General features: G+C 41.9%; 1 protein-coding gene across 2 annotated transcripts in view; it reads left to right on the plus strand.

Moving 5' to 3' along the window:
• The window catches only part of DDX31 (DEAD-box helicase 31), a 157,511-nt gene that overhangs the window by 87,953 nt on the left and 46,908 nt on the right, over positions 1-22,650 (plus strand). For both annotated transcript variants that reach the window (XM_089675089.1, XM_089675090.1), the window contains exons 16-17: positions 9,482-9,621; positions 13,741-13,822. In XM_089675089.1, coding sequence (XP_089531215.1) covers positions 9,482-9,621; positions 13,741-13,822 — 222 coding nt within the window. The remainder of the gene's footprint in view (positions 1-9,481; positions 9,622-13,740; positions 13,823-22,650) is intronic.

Genomic DNA, 22,650 nt, shown 5'->3' on the forward strand with positions numbered 1-22,650 from the left:
ATCCTGCGTGTGTTTCTGTCCCTGATCTCCAGGGATGATCCAAAGTTGTAGAGATCCCTTCCTGCAAGAAGTTTTCAGGAGTCAGTCCATTAGATTGGGTTTCTTAGATGCTGGAGGGTTCATCTATCAGACGGTTTGTCATTTGTCCCTTTTGGGCTGGTAAAAATAGCAAATTGCCAATAAGTGCAAAAACATTCCCATTGATCCTGCCAAAAATCCGGTTCTGTCCTGTGCACTCTGCATTGTTAGTTGAGGCGATGTTATCAGGGAGTATGTTGGGCCTACAGAACATCTCTGTCCTATATTATGGAGAAGAGGTTGGTGGTGGAGGGGGGTAGAGCCAGATTTAGACCTTAGGGGGCCCTGGGCACTACAGGTTCAGGAGGGCATCATACACAGAGTTGGTTTACGTTCTCAATGACAGTCACACATTTTCAAAATGCATGACAACGTAATTCTGAAATCATACATAAGCACGCAGTCATCGGCTACCTCCATAAAGTGATTCTAAAGGCTTTTTTTTTTTTTAATAACAAACATGTCTATATTTACCTGCTATGTGCATTGGTTTTGCACAGAGCAGCCCGTTTCCTCCTCTTCTTGGGTCCCCCCATCGGCGCTCCTGGCCGCTCCCTCCTGTTGGGTGCCCCCACAGGAAGCAGCTTGCTATGTGGGCACCGGAGCTTGCCTACTCCCCAGCCAATGCTCCATGTCAATTCACACACAGAGCCGCAGATCAGCCCCTCTCTCTTTTCATTGGCTCACTGGCTGTGATTGACAGCAGTGGGAGCCAATGGCTCCTGCCTCTATCTCAGGCAATGGGGAGAGGGAGTCCCGGAATAGCAGAGACTCCAGTACACATTGCTGGATCAAGAGGGGGCTTAGGTGAGTATTAGTGGGGGTTCAGGGGGGCTGCTGCAAAGAAAAGGTTTTTTTACCTTCATACATAGAATGTATGAAGGTAAAAAAAACTTTAGCCTCAGACATGAATTATGAACAGAGCATATCCATCTATAGTGTATACTTGTATTAATTAAGAGCACTAATTGTAATTTGTCTGTTGCTTCATTCCTCTGCTCTCAGCATGAGTCACTTCTGACAGGTTTTTCTGACACTAAGAGAAAATTGGTGACAGGGGAGGGACCTCCAGTTGATTGACAGCCTCAGCTCTGTTGCTTTCCTTTCCCTCCAATCAGCTCTCAAAGCTCTCCTCAGTGGTGTAAGTTCAGCTCCCCGCCCCCTGCTTTTAAGAGCTGTGAGATCCTTTGTAAATTCTGCACTTTGAATGGATGTAGTGGAAAGACAGCTGTAGATAGACAGGTCCACAGGTACAACTTATGTACATTTCAGTGTATTACCTGAGGTCAGTCACTTCACTGGGTACTTATTAGGCTAGGTTCACATCTATGCAGTGTGTGTTTGATTCGTTTCTGCAGTGCTTTTTTGCGGTTTTTCACATGCGTTTTTGATACGTTTTTGTTTTTTTCAACTTGTTGCTGGGCAGAATAAAGCGCGAAACATATCAAAAACACATAAAAAATACAATACATGCTTTTCTGCAGCGTCTCCATTGACATTTATAAAACCGAAAACGAAACGTTTTACGTTTTAAAAAAAAGTCCCTGACCCTTTCCAAAAAACGCACGGGGTGAAAACGTGGAGATGTGAACCTGTCCCATAGGAAATCATGTTAAATGGACTGCTGTGCGTTTCTGCAAAACGCAAAACACAGCAGAAAACGCATAGGTGTGAACCTAGACCAGCAATGGGCAAACTACGGCCCGCGGGCCATATACGGCCCGGCGGACCCTTTAATCCGGCCCGCGGAGCGTGGCAAACATCGGCTGTCAGAATGTGTGTAGGCGGGGCAGCGTGAGGAACGTGAGGGGAGCTAGGCTCCTCTCACAGTCCGCCCTGAAGACCGGAACAGCGCGGGAACACGGCGAGAGGAACGCGCGGAGCAAAGGTAAGTGAATTGACACAGGGGGGGACTTGGGGACTTAATATGGGGGATGAATTACTATAGGGGGGATGAATTATTATAGGGGGGATGAATTACTATATGGGGGATGAATTACTATATGGGGGATGAATTACTATATGGGGGATGAATTACTATGGGGGATGAATTACTATGGAGGATGAATTACTATATGGGGGATGAATTACTATGGGGGATGAATTACTATATGGGGGATGAATTACTATATGGGGGATGAATTACTATATGGGGGATGAATTACTATATGGGGGATTAATTACTATAGGGGGGATGAATTACTATATGGGGGATGAATTACTATGGGGGATGAATTACTATACGGGGGATGAATTACTATATGGGGGATGAATTACTATATGGGGGATGAATTACTATGGGGGATGAATTACTATGGGGTGTGAATTACTATGGGGGATGAATTACTATATGGGGGATTAATTACTATGGGGGATGAATTACTATATGGGGGATTAATTACTATGCTTACTATGGGGAAATATTACTATACTTACTATGGATGACACATACACATCATTCATCTACTCTTGGTCCGGCCCCCGGGTCCAATATATGAACCCATTGCGGTCAAAAAGTTTGCCCACCCCTGACCTAGACTAAGGGTTTATAACCACTTTAAAAGTGTAAGAACTCTTATGTGTGCTTCACTTGGGCACCAGAATTCATTTTTTAAAACAATACAATATACCAGTCCAAAGTAAAAACATTTACAGATGATGGCAGGCAAAATATTTCTTCCCAAGATACATTTAATAAAAGAAAGTGTTTTTTAATTATTAATTATTTTATGTTATTTTATTTATTTATTTTTTTTTATATTTTAAATTTTTGTATAGAGGGGTGCCTTCTGTCAAGGGTCTCAGGGCAGTTGCCCCTTTACCCCCTTATAAATCTGACACTGGGCGGGGAGGTTCTGTAGTCTGGTCCTTAGGGGCCAGAATACATAAAATATAATGAGTGTTTTCACCCCCAGACAGTAAATATGTTACTAGAAGGATTATAAGGTGAAAATAAAGGAAAAGAGCTTGAAAAGGAAAATGAATGCAGCAACTGCATATAAGCCCTGATTGACTGCAATAAATGAGCTATCTTAATTGTACAATACAGGCCAAAGGCTGAATATTTATAGGCTCCGGGTTGTAGGCTTGTACCTTCAGGTGAGTGGACATTGGCAAGCTTTTGAGGATATGTTCACTGGGTGCTGCCTTATAACTCTACCCCACTCCGTGAGTCCTCCATTTTTGTGTCCTAATGTGATGGACCTCTTCTCCCTTACAAAGATATTGCTTTTAACTTAACTCATTTATTATTTTATTTTTAGATTTTTTGACCAACTCCTTCACTTTTTTGCTCTTGAACTTGGATAAACTGTAAATCACCAGACTGTTTCTTATATCTCTTAACCTCCCTAGCGGTCTGATTACAGTTGTGTCCAAAATTATTCAACCCCCACTGAAATTGAGTGTTTTGGCCAGTTTGACATTGCTTTTGATCATTCAGTCATCTTGCTTACATTTACATTAAAGAGGCACTTGTAGGTCAGACAAATATAACATAACAGTTATAATGAAATAACCACAAATGTCTTTTCTGTGCTCACAGCATTATCAGTTTTATTCAACCCCCAAGTGACATTCAATCTTAGTACTTAGTACAGCATCCTTTTACAGTTATAACAGCTTTTAAACGTGAAGCATAGCTTGACACAAGTGTCTTGCAGCGATCTACGGGTATCTTCGCCCATTCTTCATGGGCAAAGGCCTCCAGTTCAGTCACATTCTTAGGCTTGCGCACTGCAACTGCTTTCTTTAAGTCCCACCAGAGGTTCTCAATCGGATTTAAGTCTGGTGACTGCGATGGCCACTCCAAAATGTTCCAGCCTTTCCTCTGCAACCATGCTCTAGTGGACTTGGAGGTATGCTTGGGATCATTGTCCTGTTGAAAGGTCCAACGTCTCCCAAGCCTCAGGTGTGTGACGGACTGCATCACGTTTCCATCCAATATCTCCTGGTACTGAAGAGAATTCATGGTACCTTGCACACGCTGAAGCTTCCCTGTACCTGCAGAAGCAAAACAGCCCCAAAGCATGATTGACCCTCCACCATGCTTCACAGTAGGCAAGGTGTTCTTTTCATCATAGGCCTTGTTCTTCCTCCTCCAAACATAGCGTTGATCCATGGGCCCAAACAGTTCTAATTTTGTTTCATCAGTCCACAGAACACTATCCCACAACTTTTGTGGTTTGTCCACATGGCTTTTGGCATACTGCAGTCGACTCTTCTTATTCTTTGGAGACAGCAAGGGGGTACGCCTGGGAGTTCTGGCACGGAGGCCTTCATTACGCAGTGTGCGTCTTATTGTCTGGGCTGAAACTTCTGTACCCACATCTGACAAATCTTTTCTCAGTTCCTCAGCAGTCACACGGGGACTTCTCTCCACTCTACGCTTCAGGTAGCGCACAGCAGTCGAAGTCAGCATCTTCTTTCTGCCACGACCAGGTAGCGTTTCAACAGTGCCCTTTGCCTTGAATTTGCGAATGATGCTTCCTAAGGTGTCTCTTGGTATGTTTAACATCTTTGCAATCTTCTTATAGCCATTGCCCTTCCTGTGAAGAGAAATCACCTCTTCTCTTGTCTTCCTGGACCATTCTCTTGCCTTCACCATGTTTGTAACCACACCAGTAAATGTCTAGAAGGAGCTGAGTATCACAGTCATTTTAAAGCTGCCTAATTGGTGCTTATTATGCTTGATTGCTGCTCGGTGACATCCACAGGTGTTTTCAATACCTGATGGAAAGCACCTGTATGAACCTCTGTTCTTCAGAGTGGTAGTCTTTAAGGGGTTGAATAATTGTGGCAATGAAGAAACCACATAAGAACCATTTACTACTGTATTACATAAACAATTGATGTCATTTTAGTTGCATTTGGGTAGTTACAACGTCCTTGTAGGATTTGATTCTGAATACAATTCCAAATGTACACTATAGTCCCTAAACCCCTTTACAGCATTGGGGGTTGAATAATTTTGGACACAACTGTATGTCCATATTTCTGTGCTCAAAGCGGTACATTTTTTGCATGGAAATATGTATTTTTTTTTATTGTAGGCCTGTAATTTTTAGGAATAACTCACTGAAATCTGTCCAAACAAGAGTCTAGTAAACATCCCGGGTATGTTAAAATTGGAAACATGAAATCATAAATTATAATTTAATAAATAATCATAAAAAATAATATACCGTATTTGCCGGCGTATAAGACGACTTTTTGACCCTTGAAAATCTTCTCAAAAGTCGGGGGTCGTCTTATACGCCGGTACACATGTTAGGGGGGCTGCGGCATTAAGTACAGGGGTTTGCAGGGGCTGATGTCTCTTACCTGGATCCAGTCCCACGACGATCCGGTCCAGGAAGCGCGGCGTCTCCTTCAGTTCGGCCACTGGATGTTCGTGCGGCTGCTCGGCTCCGCCTCCTCACCGGTGATTGGCCGCCAGAACTGTAGCTCAGGAAAGGCACACAGGCGGCCAATCACCGGCGAGGGGGCGGAGCCGAGCGGCCCCGCGAAAATTGAGTGCCGGAGCAGCAGGTAAGTGTTCTGTGTAGAGGTGCTGCTGCAACCACATATGCTGGCTGCAGCAGCACCATACGAGAACAGGGTCAGCAAGTCTCAGTGGGAGGAATAGTGCCCCATCATTGGTGTCACTGATACCAATGATGGGGCACTATTCCTCCCACTGATACCAATGATGGGGCACTATTCCTCCCACTGACACCAACGATGGGGCACTATTCCTCCCCCCCACTGACACCAACGATGGGGCACTATTCCCCCCCCCACTGACACCAACGATGGGGCACTATTCCCCCCCCCACTGACACCAACGATGGGGCACTATTCCACCCCCCACTGACACCAATGATGGGGCACTATTCCACCCCTCACTGACACCAATGATGGGACACCATTCCTCCCACTGACATCAATTATGGGGCACTATTCCTCCCACTGACACCAATGATGGGGCACTATTCCTGCCACTGATACCAATGATGGGGCACCATTCCTGCCACTGATACCAATGATGGGGCACCTATTCCCCCCACTGATACCAATGATGGGGCACTATTCCTCCCACTGATACCAATGATGGGGCACTATTCCTCCCACTGACACCAATGATGGAGCACTATTCCTCCACTGATACTAATGATAGGGCACTATTCCTGCCACTAATGCCAATGATGGGGCACTATTCCTGCCACTAATACCAATGATGGGGCACTATTCCTCCCACTGATACCAATGATGGGGCACTATTCCTTCCACTGATACCAATGATGGGGCACTATTCCTCCCACTGACACCAATGATGGGGCACTATTCCTCCCACTGACATCAATGATGGGGCACTATTCCTCCCACTGACACCAATGATGGGGCACTATTCCTCCCACTGACATCAATGATGGGGCACTATTCCTCCCACTGGTGTGCATTGGAAGAGGGGTAGTCTTATACGGCGAGTATAGCCCAAACACTACATTTTAGCAGGAAAAGTAGGGGGGTCGTCTTATACGCCCAGTCGTCTTATACGCCGGCAAATACGGTAATAATAATTTTAATTCAATAATATAATCAAACCAAAAACACTGAAATTTGAAATAGAGTGCCAAGTTCGTACATCACTGAGCTCAGTTGCAGAATCGTTTTCAGTGTCTGATGACGAATTTCCCCACGAATCATTATCACTCAATTCTGAAAGTGGTTCTAATTTACTATCGCTGTTCTCTAGCTGGTCTAAATCCGATTTTGACCTAAAGGGACGCTTTTTGGACACCATGGACATTTCTCAGTTTCCAGGCAGAAAGAACAGTAAAAATGCAGGCAGGGCACAGGACAAAGCACTCGGGACAAAATATATGTGAAATGCTTTGATACAGTAATGTTTTACTATGTGATTTTAGTGAATGTCCCTTTTAAAATGTAAAAATTTCCTATCAGTTCCGTCCCCCGTACATCCTGACGTCGCAGGGAATGGAACCCGGAAGACAGATGCTGGAGGACATTGCCGGGGACACTGCAGGGGGGACATCGCGGGAGCGCAGGACAAGGTAAGTGAAGAAGAGATCCCGGAGCAACGCTGCAGGGTATTCCTGAGTGTAGCTCGGGGTTACCGCTTGTGGTGCTGAAACTTTACCCCGAGCTACACTCGGGAATACCTCCAGGGAGGTGAAAGGCTCTATAGGTAAAATGCGTTGGCTTCCTGGGTTTGCACACCTGATGTGCCCATTATGAAAGCCCCTAACGATTTTTGTAATTTTATATTATGGAATATTTATGAGTAGGAGCTGGAACACATAAAAATCCCAGGTGGTCCACAATTACATCATGAAGATCTCACTGTTTGGAACATCCAAGACAAAGAAGATGCCAGGAGGGGTCTCAGCCCACCAGGTTCCACCAGTAGCTAAAATATCATGTTAAGCAGTTTTGTTAATTTACACAGGGATCATCTTCATGATAAAATCCTTTGCTCCTTCATAGATGAGCTCCTGATGGGGATACAACCATATATCACTGATTCGGAACCCTGAACCCTAAAATTGGATTGGTTATTATAGGCAGAACCTCTACTTTTCCATTTTTTTATAAAGCAAGTGAAAACTCTAAAGATATGCTGTCTTTAATAGGTGTTGTAGAAATGAATGGGGCATGGACGGAGTGGTGTAGTGAGTAGGGCCCTGGTGCCCATCCTGCGGCCCTTTGGCCCATGTGGCCCTTTTGTATAAGATCTGCAGTCCTCGGACCTCAGTAGTTTGTAGTGGGACAATTGATTAGGGTAGTAATATTGATCTCTATTAGCCTCATGTAACATGTTCTGTTTCATAATGTCTTCTGCAGCAAATCTCCAGCCAAAAATGTAACATGTCCACACTCTCTGACCATCATTTTCCGCAACAGTCCTCTCAAGCATTACATACCCCTTTAGGTCATATGTTGACAACCACTAAAATAGAGGCTTACCTGTCAGCTATAAAAAAAAAAAAAGGTCATGTTATTTCCTGCTTATCACCTGAAGCCACATAAGGTCACTTGAGCTAAACAGGTCTCAAATTGGAAGAGAAAAAAAAAGGCACATTTCCGATTATGCAAAAAGGCACATTTCCACATTTGCCATGATGCAATAGGGGCATATTTGTAGTAGGGATGCACCCAAATTTCAGTGGCTTGATGAAAATAAGCACCAATACTGGTGCCGAAAATAACCCCGTCCCCCGTTAACCTTACCTGAAAACCCATTCAACAATCCCGACACTGGGCATAGAGATCAGTGAAGGAAAGATGGCCTCCACTCATTTCTATGGCCTTGGAGGACCAGAGCGATGTCATTACATCACATTCGGTTCCGGCGCCTTGTAAACAAGGCCATTGTTTTTTTTAAAGCACTAGATCAATGCTTTTTTTGATCTAATGCTTTACATTATAGAGGAGAGATGTGGGGTCTTATTGACCCCATATCTCTCCATAAAGAGGACGTGTCACATATATTTCTATTACAAGGGCTGTTTGTAATAGGAATAAAAGTGATTAAAAAATATTTTTAAGGGACAGTGTAAAAAAAATAAAAAAAATAAAGCAATTCAATAAATCATAAAAAAAAAAAATGTTTAAATTGCCCTCGTCCCCCCGTGCTTGCACGTAGTGGTAAATGCATACGTAGGCCACGCCCACATATGTAAACGGTGTTCAAACCACACATGTGAGCTGTCGCCACGAACAACAGAGCAAGAGCAATAATTCCAGCACTAGAACTCCTCTGTAACTTTAAACTGGTAACCTGTAGAAATTTTTAAAGTGTCACTCATGGAGATTTTTAAGTACCGTATTTTGGCGCAATTCCACGAGCGTGCGCAGTTTTAAAGCATCACATATTAGGTATCTATTTACTCGGCGTAACATCATATTTCATATTTTACCAAAATATTGGGGTATATATTGTGTTTTGCTTTTTTGTTTTTTTAATCTTTATCATGGAGATTTTTAAATACCGTAGTTTGGCACCATTCCAGGAGCGTGTGCAGTTTTAAAGCGTGACATGTTAGGTATCTATTTGCTCGGTGTAACATCATATTTCACCAACAAAATTGGGACATATATTGTGTTTTGTTTTTTTAATCATTAAAGTGTATATATTTCTAGAAAAATTGCGTTTAAAAATATATTATTTTTAAAAACTGCCCATTTCAGTTTCGGCTTTCGGCCATGTGCATCTTGAATTTTTGGTTTCGGCACCAGAATTTTCATTTCGGTGCACCACTAATTTGTAGGGTGTCAGGTTATCAACTGCATGATAGCTCTTCTCTCATTACCAGAAATGGGTGTTAAACTGTTTTGTTTTTTTTTGGGATACCCAGAGTTTCTCTTTAATATTGTTACACTTTTCTCAATGTATTCCTAGTACAACGCTCCAGCAACTGCCGCCGAATATATACATCGCGTCGGTCGCACAGCAAGAATTGGAGCTCAGGGGAGCAGCCTGCTCATTCTTATACCATCCGAGGCCGATTATGTACAAACCTTGGTGGATCACAAGATCAGGTGGGTGAGGTGCAAACAACAAATCAAATATTTTTTTTTATTAAATGTATCTTTAGCCCAAATGATGTATTTGTTTTTGGTAGAGTAGAGAATAGTTAGAATCTCAAGTTAGGCTATTTTTTATTATTGTGGGCTATTGGGGAGATTTTTATCACTTCCTGACACAAAAGAAAGTGCAAGGAAATCTTCCAAATGATTTGCAGATGTCCCCATTCAAGGATTGTCTTTCCACTCCTGTTTTCGCCAACAGTTGTAAAAAAATTTAATTTCTGTTCAATTCCATTCTCAGTTACAAAAGGGTAAAATACTACAAAAACTAACACATACAGGAATAAAAACCCTCCACACTTTATTCAAAATTTAAAAAGAAAAAAAAAAACAGTTTTGGCTAGAGATAAATATATCCTATCATAGATCATATACAGTATCTCACAGAAGTGAGTACACCCCTCACATTTTTGTAAATATCTTATTCTATCTTTTCATGTGACAACACTGAAGAAATTACACTTTGCTACAATGTAAAGTAGTGAGTGTACATCTTGTATAACAGTGTAAATTTGCTGTTCTCTCAAAATAACTCAACACACAGCCATTAATGTCTAAACCGCTGGCAACAAAAGTGTGTACACCCCTAAGTGAAAATGTCCAAATTGGGCCCAATTTGCCATTTTCCCTCCCTGGTGACTCGTTAGTGTTACAGGGTCTCAGGTGTGAATGGGGAGCAGGTGTGTTAAATTTGGTGTTATCGCTCTCACTCTCTCATACTGGTCACTGGAAGTTCAACATGGCACCTCATGGCAAAGAACTCTGAGGATCTGAAAAAAAGAATTGTTGCTCTACATAAAGATGGCCTAGGCTATAAGAAGATCGCCAAGACCCTGAAACTGAGCTGCAGCATGGTGGCGAAGACCATACAGTGGTTTAACAGGACAGGTTCCATTCAGAACAGGCCTTGTCATGGAGGAGTGGAAGAGGACTCCAGTGGCAACCTGTGAAGCTCTGGTGAACTCCATGCCCTAGAGGGTTAAGGCAGTGCTGGAAAATAATGGTGGCCACTCAAAATATTAACACTGTGGGTCCAATTTGGACATTTTCACTTAGGGGTGTACCCACTTTTGTTGCCAGCGGTTTAGACATTAATGGCTGTGTGTTGAGTTATTTTGAGGGGACAGCAAATTTACATGTTATACAAGCTGTACACTTACTACTTTACATTGTAGCAAAGTGTCATTTCTTCAGTGTTGTCACATGAAAAGAGAATAAAATATTTACAAAAATGTGAGGGGTGTACTCTCTTCTGTGAGATACTGTAAGTATATGTAAACCAACACCTTGTAAAACAACTCAGTCAATTTAAAATAGAAATGGAAGGCAAAACATTTGTGTATACATAAAAAAAATTATAAATACCATTTTTTTCCTGTTTATTTTGTGATCACATAATCTCTGTTCTCAGCTGCATAAGAGGCTTAGAGAGGTGGGGCGCAGAAACAGCAGTACAATGATCTTCCCAGTGAATGGCTATGCAGAGGGGCATATCAGCACCAATCTTAGACGTTGGTGGGCAGACAGGCTCTGCTTCCAGCACAGCCAGAAAACTGACCACAGTGGGAGATGAGGATACTTTGTACATTGTACATTATCAGGAACAAGAAATATTGGGGTAACATATTCTTTAACTCCATAGTTGAAGACTGCCACATTTTTCCTGGCCACCTGGATGGCAGTTTTTTATTTAGTAGTAGTAATAGTTATTGTGCATTCACATCCCCAAGTAGCTTACAATCTTAGGTCTCTTTATGCATACACACATACTAGGGCGAGTTTAGACAGGAGCCAATCACCTTACAGCTTTGGAGTGTGGGAGGAAACCTATGCAAGAACAGGGAGAACAGGAAAAATCCATGCTGTTGGTGTCCTGGTTGGGATTTAAGCCAAGGACCCAGTGCTGCAAGGCAGAAATGGTAACCTCTAAGCCACTGTACTGCCCAGTTTATATACAGGGCAGGAATAATCCTTTTCTAATATTAAAGCTCAGCTCTGGGCTTTTCCCTTCATTCATTTCTACTAACCCAGTGGAGGTCCCTCCACAATTAAGTTATGCTTTATTTGTTACTTTTTCATTGCATTTTCTGAAGTCTTCAGTCCCGTCAGTTAGGGGGAGGGGTTGGGACGACCGAGGGACATCATCCTTGTCGAAGTGAGGAATTAAGTAGTGGGAGCAAATACCAATTGGAAACTGTATTTGCTACCCCCCTCCAAGAAAAAATTAACCAAATGTGTAGTAAAAGAGAGGGAGGTTAGGAATATACATTGTATGAAGGTCCACTTCAAGTAATTAATAAACACATTAGGGCTAGGTTCACACCTATGCAGGTTGCGTTTGAGCCATTTCTGCATTGCGGTTTTGCCATGTTTTTGATGCCTTTTGCGTTTTTGGGGTTTTTGAAAATTTTTTTTGGTTGCTAGGCAGATTTAAAACATGGCAAAAATGCAGCAAAAACGCAATACATGCTTTTCTGCAGTGTTTCCATTGAAGTCTATAGAACCAAAAACGCAACTTTTTGCGTTCAAAAAAGTCTTTGACCCTTTACAAAAAATGCACCGGGTGAAAAACGCTGAGATGTGAACCTGTCCCATAGGAAATTATGTTAATTGTCTTTAGAACCAAAAACACAACTTTTTGTTTAAAAAAGTCTTTGACCCTTTCCAAAAAACGCACAGGTGTGAACATGTCCCATAGGAAATCATATTAAATGTCTACAGAACCGAAAACCGCAGCTTTTTGCGTTCAAAAAAGTCCCTGACCCTTTCCAAAAAACCCTTTCCAAATAACGCTCAGGTGTGAAGACGTCCCATAGGAAGTCATGTTAAACGTCTATAGAACCGAAAAACGCAACTTTTTGCATTCAAAGAAGTCCATGACCCTTTCCAAAAAACGCACAGGTGCGAACATGTCCCATAGGAAATCATATTAAATGTCTACAGAACCGAAAAACGCAACTTTTTGCGTTCAAAAAAGTCTTTGACCCTTTACAAAAAACGCACCGGGTGAAAAACACTGAGATGTGAACCTGTCCCATAGGAAATCATGTTAAATGTCTTTAGAACCAAAAACACAACTTTTTGTTCAAAAAAGTCCCTGACCCTTTCCAAAAAATGCACAGGTGTGAACATGTCCCATAGGAAATCATATTAAATGTCTATAGTACCAAAAATGCAACTTTTTTGTGTTCAAAAAAGTCCCTGACTCTTTCCAAAAAACCCTTTTCAAATAACGCAAAGGTGTGAAGACGTCCCATAGGAAGTCATGTTAAACGTCTATAGAACCGAAAAACGCAAATTTTTGCATTCAAAGAAGTCCCTGACCCTTTCCAAAAAACGCACAGGTGTGAACATGTCCCATAGGAAATCATATTAAATGTCTACAGAACCGAAAAACGCAACTTTTTGCATTAAAAAAAGTTCCTGACTCTTTCCAAAACACGCACAGTTGTGAACATGTCCCATAGGAAATCACATTAAATGTCGATAGAACCAAAAACGCAACTTTTTGCGTTCAAAAAAGTCCCTGACCCTTTCAAAAAAACGCACAGGTGTGAACATTTAGGAAAATTATGTTAAATGGACTGTACTGCGTTTCTCCAAAACGCTGCAGAAAACGCTTATGTGTGAACCTGGGGTAAATCTACCTCCACTAAATGCATATGCCATGGGAAGAGGAATAAAAAAATCAAAGATTATGTTATTTCAAGCTGACTGTCTAATGGGACCCAAGAGTTGTACAGGGCTTTACCTACTATTGTTTTACATCATTCCCTGTTCAGAAGGAGCTTACAATGTAAGGCTCCTATCTTACAAGCATGCATACACATACTAGGGCCAATTTAGACAGGAGCCATGTAACCTACCAGCATGTCTTTGGTGTGTGAGAAGATCCCACAAGCCAGAGAAGACATGCAAACTCCATGCAGATTTTCTCTTGGATGGGATTTGAACTGAGGACCTGCTGCAAGGCAGATAACGGTGGCTTAGTAGTTAGCCACTAACAAAGTATCAGACTTCAGAACTGCGTATCGCTACTTCATTCTTCCGCCATTCTTTTGTTTTTCTCAGTGTCTCCGAGATGAAGATGGAAGAAGTATTGTCCAACCTACTTTTAGAAGACTTTCTGAAAATCAAGAGAGCTAGTGGGAAGGTGAGAATCTCAAACTATAAGGAATAGAGGTATGCCTGACAATATTTATTTTTCTGTCTAGTTCCAGGTCTTAGGGGTTCAATAGCAGTGGCTAGGTCCGCAGGGGTTTGAGTGCTTATTATTTAACAAATACTTAGCTCAGAGGAGCGGGGGCACCTTAACCACTTCAATACCGGCCACTTTTACCCCCTTCCTGCCCAGCCCAATTTTCAGGTTTCAGCGCTCTCACATTTTGAATGACAATTGCGCGGTCATACAACACTGTACCCAAACTAACATTTTATCATTTTCTTCACACAACTAGAGCTTTCATTTGGTGGTATTTAATCAACACCGGGGTTTTTTTATTTTTTGCTTAATTAACAAAAAAAAGAACGAAAATTGTGAAAAAAAAACACGTTTTTCTTTGTTTCTGTTATAAAAGTTTGCAAATAAATAATTGTTCTTCATACATTTAGGCCAAGATGTATTCTGCTACATGTTTTTGGTGAAAATAACCCAAATTAGTATTTATGATTTAGTCGGTAGGTAAGTTATAGAGTTCACAAACTATGGGATATATCTGACAATTGATCAATCCTGAAGTACTGACAGCCAATTTAATTTCTTGAGGCCCAAAAATGTCAGAACAGTACAGATATCCCCCAAATGACCACTTTTTGCAAAGTAGACAGTCCAACACATTTCAAAAGAGGCATGGTGAGTTTTTTGAAGTTGTAATTTTTTTGTCATAATTTTTCGGAAAATAAAGAAATTAAAAAAATTATTTTCACAATTTTTTTTTTTTTACATACTGTCACCAGTGCAGTACAGCGTCGTCATATAACTGGTGTGGTGGTGATCAGGGACACTGACTTGTGATAGTACGAAAAAATATTTTTAATTTTTTTGTTACATTTTTTCTCTTTTTTAAAAGATTTTTTTTTTCATATTGTACTATGACCAAGGTAGTATAATGTTACCATAGTAACATTGTACTACTTTGGGGAAGTGATTAGCAGTTTTTTTTGTACACAATTTGATTGCTTATAGCAAAGAATTTCCTTGCAATAAGCAAGCATTTAACTGAATGAAATTGAAATTAATTCAGGTTTTTTTTGTGATTAGCTGTGATTGGCCATGGCTAATCACATGACACAGATGGACTGTGATTGGCCCAGCTGTGCATGTGATCACTGTGACCATTCACAGTTAGACACAGTTGTATACAATGGATGGCATGAAAAGAAGCCATCCATTGTATACAACTGTCATGTGACCTGCTGTGATTGGTCACAGCAGGTCACATGGTACTGGCAACGGTCCGGTACACAGATCTGTCATCGGCCGTGTCCGAGGTACACAGCCAGTGACAGATCTCGGCACAGCGCGGCCCTGCGGGCACGCGCAAAGTGCGATCCAGAAGGACGTCATATGATGCCCTCCCGGAGGGACGAAGTGTTCGTCCGGCTGTCATTTGACCATAGTCCGCTCGGCGGAGCTGGAGATAAGCGCAGGCTATTAAAGCAGCCGTCTCCTTGCTGGCTGCGTTATCGGACTGCCACGTGGGAAAAGAGGCATCCTGTCTGACTACGTAGCTAGCCTTCCACAGCACATAGGAAGATGGGACAAAGTACTAAATGTACATTATTCCATGGAGACAGAAAACTATAATAAGAAAAAAAAATGGGACTTCTTGAAAACATCATTAAATGTGTTTTACATTAAATTAGTTTGACTTGGTTGTAGCCTCTTGCAGTAAACTGTACAGCATAGCTGGGGGGCAGGAGCAGCACAGTGAGCCAAACAAGTGTGTTGAATTTCAAGGAATATGAGATAGAAAGTGTGCTGCTCCTCCTTTCACTGTCTAGTCACAGGGTAGGGGTGGGAAGGAGACCTGTAAGTGAAAGTGAAACTGCAGTAAAGAATGGTCAGGTCACCTCCCCTGCCAGACAGTGATGAGCTGTGTTAACCTCAGAACTGGGTAGACAAATACAAATCCTTTGCCAGGTAAAACAGCTTTTATATATTTATTTTATCTGTGTATTTACAGGATCTAGTTGCCTGGGCCCAGCTTTAATTTTTTTGCAATCATTTAATATCAACATTTTTTTTAATTTTGGTGTAGTGTGGGAAGGCTTAACATAAAAATTAGTTTTCAGTCTTCTCTGCTTGTAGTTATTCCTTGAGGGTGCTGTGAGCTGCACTGTATAATTCTGTTAGTTAAAGCGGTATTTAACTCAAAAACATGCATTTAAAATACTGCACCTTACCAATTAGTAAGTGTGGTGGCTGCATTAATTTTCATTTTTTTATGTTTTCTCTTTTATTTCCACCTGATGATCCAGTCAGTAATACTGTTCCTGTCTGTATGGTGGCTGGATGGAGGAGCAATGGAGCCACCTTTGGACAGAAGCACTGTCAATCTGGGGAGAGGGGAGTGTTAAGTGCACTAGCAGATTTAGACTTGAGTAATAAATTAAAACTGACTTCCAGCTAACATTTTATAAGCAGTTACAACAATTGTTTTTTTTCTTTTGAGATAAATCTTTTAACAAATAAATTGACCATTGTAAGCACTCCTATCAGTGTTCATTGGTTTGTCTCAACCCTCTAGGCGTCGGTTCACACTAGGATCTGCATATGAATGCATGGTGGTTCCTGTGCGATTCACATGTAGTTCTGTGCAGTGCGATTTTGAAAGGGCTGAAATCGCACTGCACTGCATCAAATGTAGTGCATGCACTACTTTTGGAAACGCACTGCAACTGGATCACATGGTACTTTTACATAGTTTGTCTGGCTGAAAAAAGACAAAAGTCCATAAACAATGATAGTGTTGCTTTATTTTTATATTTAATAAAAGCTCTTTTCTTATTATCTATAGCTTTTTTAATTTTGGCCGTAAGCCGCATAGGTTGGATTTTTAGTCTTTTAAACTTGTTGCCCATGGGAATATATTTTGCAGTGTGTTCACATACAGTCTTTTTGAAGAACTCCCATTTCTGTGTTTTCATCGATGCCAATATTCCCTCCTATTCTAAGTCTTGGAGAGCAGCTCTCATCCTTGGAAAATTAGCTCTTTTAAAGTTGAGCATTTTTATTTTGCTTGATGTTTACAGCTAACAACAAATGAAATCAAGTTATGGTCACTGCTACCCAGATGTTCTTTTATATGGACATGCCTAATAAGCTCTGCATGGTTTGAGATTGGCAGGTCCAGCAGAGCATCATACCTACTTTTGAACCATGTGATCTGGCGCCGGCAAACGCACTGTGTTTGCGACCTGCATTTGGGGTTTCGTTAATTTTGCACTGACACCTACTGCAGATCACAAGGGCAGTGTGATTTTAATGTGATTATTATTATTATACAGGATTTATATAGCACCAACAGTTTGCTCAGCGCTTTACAAAATAAAGGGAGACAATACAGCAACAATACAGTTCAATACAAGAGGGTTAGGAGGGCCCTGTTCCTTGGAGCTTACAATCTAAGAGGGAGGGGCTGGTGGTACAAAAGGTAATAACTATGGGAGATGGACTGGTAGAAGGAATAGAAGATTTGGTTATTAGCTGAAGACAGGATAGGCTTCCCTGAAGAGAGAGGTTTTCAGAGATAGCGTAAAAGTGGGCAGAGTAGGCTGATAGATTGAGGTAGAGAGTTCCAGAGAATGGAGGAGGCTCTGGAGCAGTCCTGGAGATGAGCATGGGAGGAGGAGACAAGGGAGCTACAGAGCAGGAGGTTGTGGGAGGAGCGGAGTGGATGATATTTGGAGACAGATTGGTGAAGTAATTTGGGGTAGAGTTATAAAATGGTTTTATATGTGATTGTTAATGTTTTGAATTTTATTTGTTTGGCAATGGGAAGCCAGTGGGGAGGGATTGGCAGAGAGGGGTGGCAGATATGGAACAGTTAGTAAGCTGGATGAGTCTGGCAGCCGCATTCATGATAGACTGAAGAGGGAATAGCCTGCGATGAGGTAGGCCAATGAGGAGGGAGTTACAATAGTTAAAGCGAGATATAACAAGGGAGTGAATAAGTTGCTTAGTAGTATCCGAGGTTAAGAACGGGCGTATCTTGGAGATGTTGCGGAGGTGAAGTCTACAAGATTTGGACAGCGATTGGATTTGGGGAATGTGATGCATGAAATTGGCACGGAGCAAAAGGTTCCTGCACTGCCTTCTAGTGTGAACAGGCCCTGTCACTTTTGCTGGACAGCTTGGTCTGTTAATGGAAGTTGAAAAATAACAGAATTACTGGCCTGATCAGCTGGAAAATAAAACAAAAAAAAGCTTTAAAAAAAAAAAAAAAAAAGAAAACAAATGCAGTCACCATATCTAGGAATTGGTAAGCTGCAATTTAAAACCTTTTCAGTTTTGAGTTTACCAACACTTTACATTGATCCTAGCAGGTGTTTTTGTTGTGTGCACTTAGGGACTGTAGAACATTTGAAGGATCCAATGGGCATGGCGAATGTGAGGGATAGTGGGAATGGGGATAATGAAATAGACGGGAAGTTGCTTAGTAGTTTCAGTGGTTAAGAACGGGCGTATCTTGGAGATGTTACGGAGGTGAAGTCTACAAGATTTAGACAGTGATTGGATTTGGTGAATGTGATGCGTGAAATTGTCACGGAGCACAAGGTTCCTGCACCGTCTTCTAGTGTGAACGGGCCCCAACTGCAACTTTTGCTGGACAGCTTGGTCTGTTAGTGGAAGTTGAAAAATAACAGAATTACTGGCCAGATGTTACGGAGGTGAAGTCTACAAGATTTGGACAGTGATTGGATTTGGGGAATGTGATGCCTGACATTGGCACGGAGCACAAGGTTCTTGCACCACCTTCTAGTGTGAAGGGGCCCTAATTGCCACTTTTGCTGGACAGCTTGGTCTGTTAATGAACAATAACAGAATCACTGGCCAGATCAACAGGAAAATAAAAGAAAAAAAAGCTTTAAAAAAAAAGAAAATGAATGCAGTCACGATATCTAGGAATAGGTAAGCTGCAATTTAAAACCTTTTCAGTTTTGGGTTTATCAACACTTTACATTGATCCTAGCAGGTGTTTTTGTTGTGCGCACTTAGGGGCTGTAAAACATTTGAAGGACCCAATGGGCATGGCAAAAGTGAAGGTTAGTGGGAATGGGGATAATGAAATAGATGGAAGAAAATGCAGAACGCCCAGGAAATATGTTCAGGTAGAAGAGGTGGATGTAGGCGGCTTCTATCGTCTGCCTAAGGCCGTAGAAGAGCCAGGCTGGTGGGAAGCCAAGTGAAGGATGTTTCCTTAAAGAGATCTTCCCTGTGAAGGAAGAAACATCGCTAGCTTATCCCCGCTCTCTCCCTCCCTTTGTAATATATTGCCATATTATCACTAATCCCCCTGGCAGTTGTGACACTGAGACAAGTCATCTGTCACTTAAGATTGAGCGCTCTTTAATTTTCCGGCAGAAACTCACAGCAGGGCCTCCTTCAATTTGAGGTCTTTATTGGAATTCTGAAGCCCCTTCTCGCCTTCTTTCCCCGCAAGCCTCAGATCTATTCTGAGCCACGGTACAGAAAGTATACAGTAACCAACCGAGGGATTCAGTCCTGGCTCCGGCTCTGTTTATTTAACGATTTAGCCGGATTTCTGCTGCTTACGCCACCCCAGGCCAAAGCCCGCTTTCCAATATTACTTTTAACAACTGTTCTATTCACACAAGTCCCGGTTACCTTCCACCCCACCTCCCCTGTCTGCCATCGTCTCATTAATTTGAAGAAGTTAAAGGGAAGCGGGGAGGGAGGTGGCGCAGTGTCTTAACGGGAAAGGGGGGGGTTTGGGAATGGCAAGTAAAGCTCCTTTTTTTTTTTCTTCTTTTTTTTTTCCCACGTTATTAAAGTGCTTTAGTTTTAATAACGGCGGATTGTGTCCACCTGAGGAGCGGGTAACTGGTGTAATTTTGCATTCATATTAAAAATAATAATAATAAAAAAAAGTTACACTGGGCTTAAAGGTATCAGGCTTATTCAATAAAGCAAAGAGGGGTGTCGCAAAGTGCGGCAACCAATTGGCGGTCCTCTTTTTCCCGACTGCTGATTGGTGACATTTGGTTGCTATGTGTTACAGAGATTTCAACATCATTATTGCTCCTTGCCCTGCTATTGCTGTTTTTGTTTTTTTTTTGTTTTGTTTTTTTATTGGGGGCACATTTGCTGGTTTGTCTTTTATTAATAATTTAATTTGTTGCTGCCTACTCTACAAAAGATTTTTTTTAAATTCGATTTTTTTTTTTGCCAAGTCTTTTAATTTTTACCCCCCCAGTTAACACATGAAGGAATAAAGAATTTGATTAGAACACATGCTTTACAACCTCATCAAAAACAATTCCGTTTTCTCCAACCTGAGCAACCATTTTTTGCATGCTTAAAAAGAAAAAAATGAGCTTGGTGCCTCAGTGGTTAGTACTTCTTCTCCTGGTAGCACTGGGGTCCCTGGTTCAAATCCCAGCCAAAACAATGTCTGCATGGAGTTTTTATGTTCTTGCTGTGCTTGCATGGGTTTCCTCTCACACTTTAAAGTGGTTCTAAAGCTTTAAAGTGGTTGTAAATTTCAGACATAAAATATGAACAAAGCATATCCATCTATAGTGTGTACTTTGCTCAATCCAGAGCATGAAGTGTATTTTCTGTCAATGGCCTTGTGCCTCTGCTATGAGTCACTTCTGTTGAGTTTTTCTTACACCAAGAGAAAAATGCTGACAGGGGAGGGCACAGTCTGTGATTGACAGCCTCAGCTCTGTTCCTGTGTGCTCTGTGAAGGGGGGGGGGGTCTCTTCCCCCCAATCAGCTCTCCTCACTGATATAACTTCAGCACCCACCCCCTGCTTTTCAGAGCTGAGAGATTCTGTGTAAATCCTGCAGTTTGATGTAGATGTAGGGGACAGACAGCTATAGATAAACAGGTACAACTTATGTAGGAGGATTTGTTTAATCTCTATGTATCACCTGAGACCAGTCACTTCACTGGGTATATGTAAAGGTTTACAATCACTTTAAGGTTTTTACCTTTAATGTATTCATCCTATGCATTAAGGTCAAAAACCTGCATGCAATTCCCCAGCCCCCCCTTAAACTTACCTGAGCCCGATAACGCTCCAGCCCTGTGCCCGAAGGCAGTAGTTCTCTCCCTCCTCACTGAGCAGATTGATAACAGTGGAAGCCATTGGCTTCTGCAGCTGTCAATCAAATCCTGTGACGAGGGAGCAGAGCCAAGCCGCACTGTCTATGTCAATAAACGAAGACAGGAAGGCTTGGGAGCAAGCCCGCACAAGTGCCCCCATAGAAAGCAGCTTTTTATGGAGGCACTCGCCAAAGGAAGGGGTCCCTAGAAGAGGATCAGACTGCTCTGTGCAATACCAGTGCACAGAGCAGGTAAGTATGACGTGTTTGTTATTGTAATAAAAAACATGAAGATGTGGGACATACTTCTCAATCATGTGATCTGTGTGATTGGCTGTCACATGATCAGGAGCCCGTCCTGCTGGCTCCCGATCATAAACAGAAACTGTGAGCTGTCTGTGACAGCTCGATCACTGAGCTAGGAGCACACAGTAAAGCACACTCTCGGCTCAGAAACCTCAGCCCCCATGAACTCTTTAAGGCCCACCCTTCCTGCTGCCTCACATATGCAATAAGTATTCAGCCAGAGGTTAATTGACCCTAGTATGTGTGTGCATGTATGTACAGTAGGTATATAAAACCAGGGTGTAGTGCTAAAACCAACATACAAATGAGTTATTCAAGGTATAAGACAGAGCCGGTAAAATCATAAAATTATGCAATAACAAGTGACAGTTGTAGATGATCAATAGTGACTTAGTGATTCTATAAATAAGGTGTCACTCTCAACAGCTATAATAATATAATCTAAAACATGAAATATGGCAAAATATTATATATAGGTGACATAAGTGATAAAGTGCTGGCAAATAAATAAAGTGACTGAATAGTGATTCACTCTGTCACTGTATAGTGACCAATGGTGTATAAAGTGCTGCAGAGGATGATCAACATATAGTCCAATATAAGGTGCATAGGAAATCGTGATGATCTTCAAAATTTGGTGATCTTATCCAGCAAAGTGGTGATGTGGCCCAAATTGTAAAGACTGCACACTCACCAGATGCACAATCAATAAGCTCATTTAGAGATATCACCCTCAGAAACCTGGAGGTCCCTTTAAGGTCTGGTCTGGTCAGGTGTCCCCCACGCCCCCACCTGGAGAGCTGAGCCGCACTCAGGAGAGTGGAGGAGCCTGGAGAGCGAGGCTGGGATAGACTGATTGCAAGCTCTTCTGTCACACAGGAGGATCAAGGAGCACTGGATCCCTCACTGAACACCAACAGGGCCTAACAAAGAGCCTTTAATAAACCCAGAGCTAAGGAATCATGACAGCCTTCTTGTTCAAGTGAAAACACGAAGTTTACAACACTTACAGAGCGATTTGAGCCATTGCTAGCAGTGGATGTTGAAAAGTGGGGGACACCTGACCAGACCAGACCTTAAAGGAACCTCCAGGTTTCTGAGGGTGATATCTCTAAATGTGCTTATTGATTGTGCATCTGGTGAGTGCGCAGTCTTCACAATTTGGGCCACATCACCACTTTGCTGGATAAGATCACAAAATATTGAAGATCATCACGATCTCCAATGCACCTTATATTGGACTATATGTTGATCATCCTCTGCAGCACTTTATACACCATTGGTCACTATACAGTGACAGAGTGAATCACTATTCAGTCACTTTATTTATTTTCCAGCACTTTATTACTTGTGTCACCTATATATAATATTTTGCCATA

The sequence above is a fragment of the Staurois parvus genome, unplaced genomic scaffold (genome assembly GCF_062004578.1).
Source record: "Staurois parvus isolate SC_StPar_1 unplaced genomic scaffold, SC_StPar_1.0 ptg000154l, whole genome shotgun sequence".
Classification (NCBI taxonomy): domain Eukaryota; kingdom Metazoa; phylum Chordata; class Amphibia; order Anura; family Ranidae; genus Staurois; species Staurois parvus.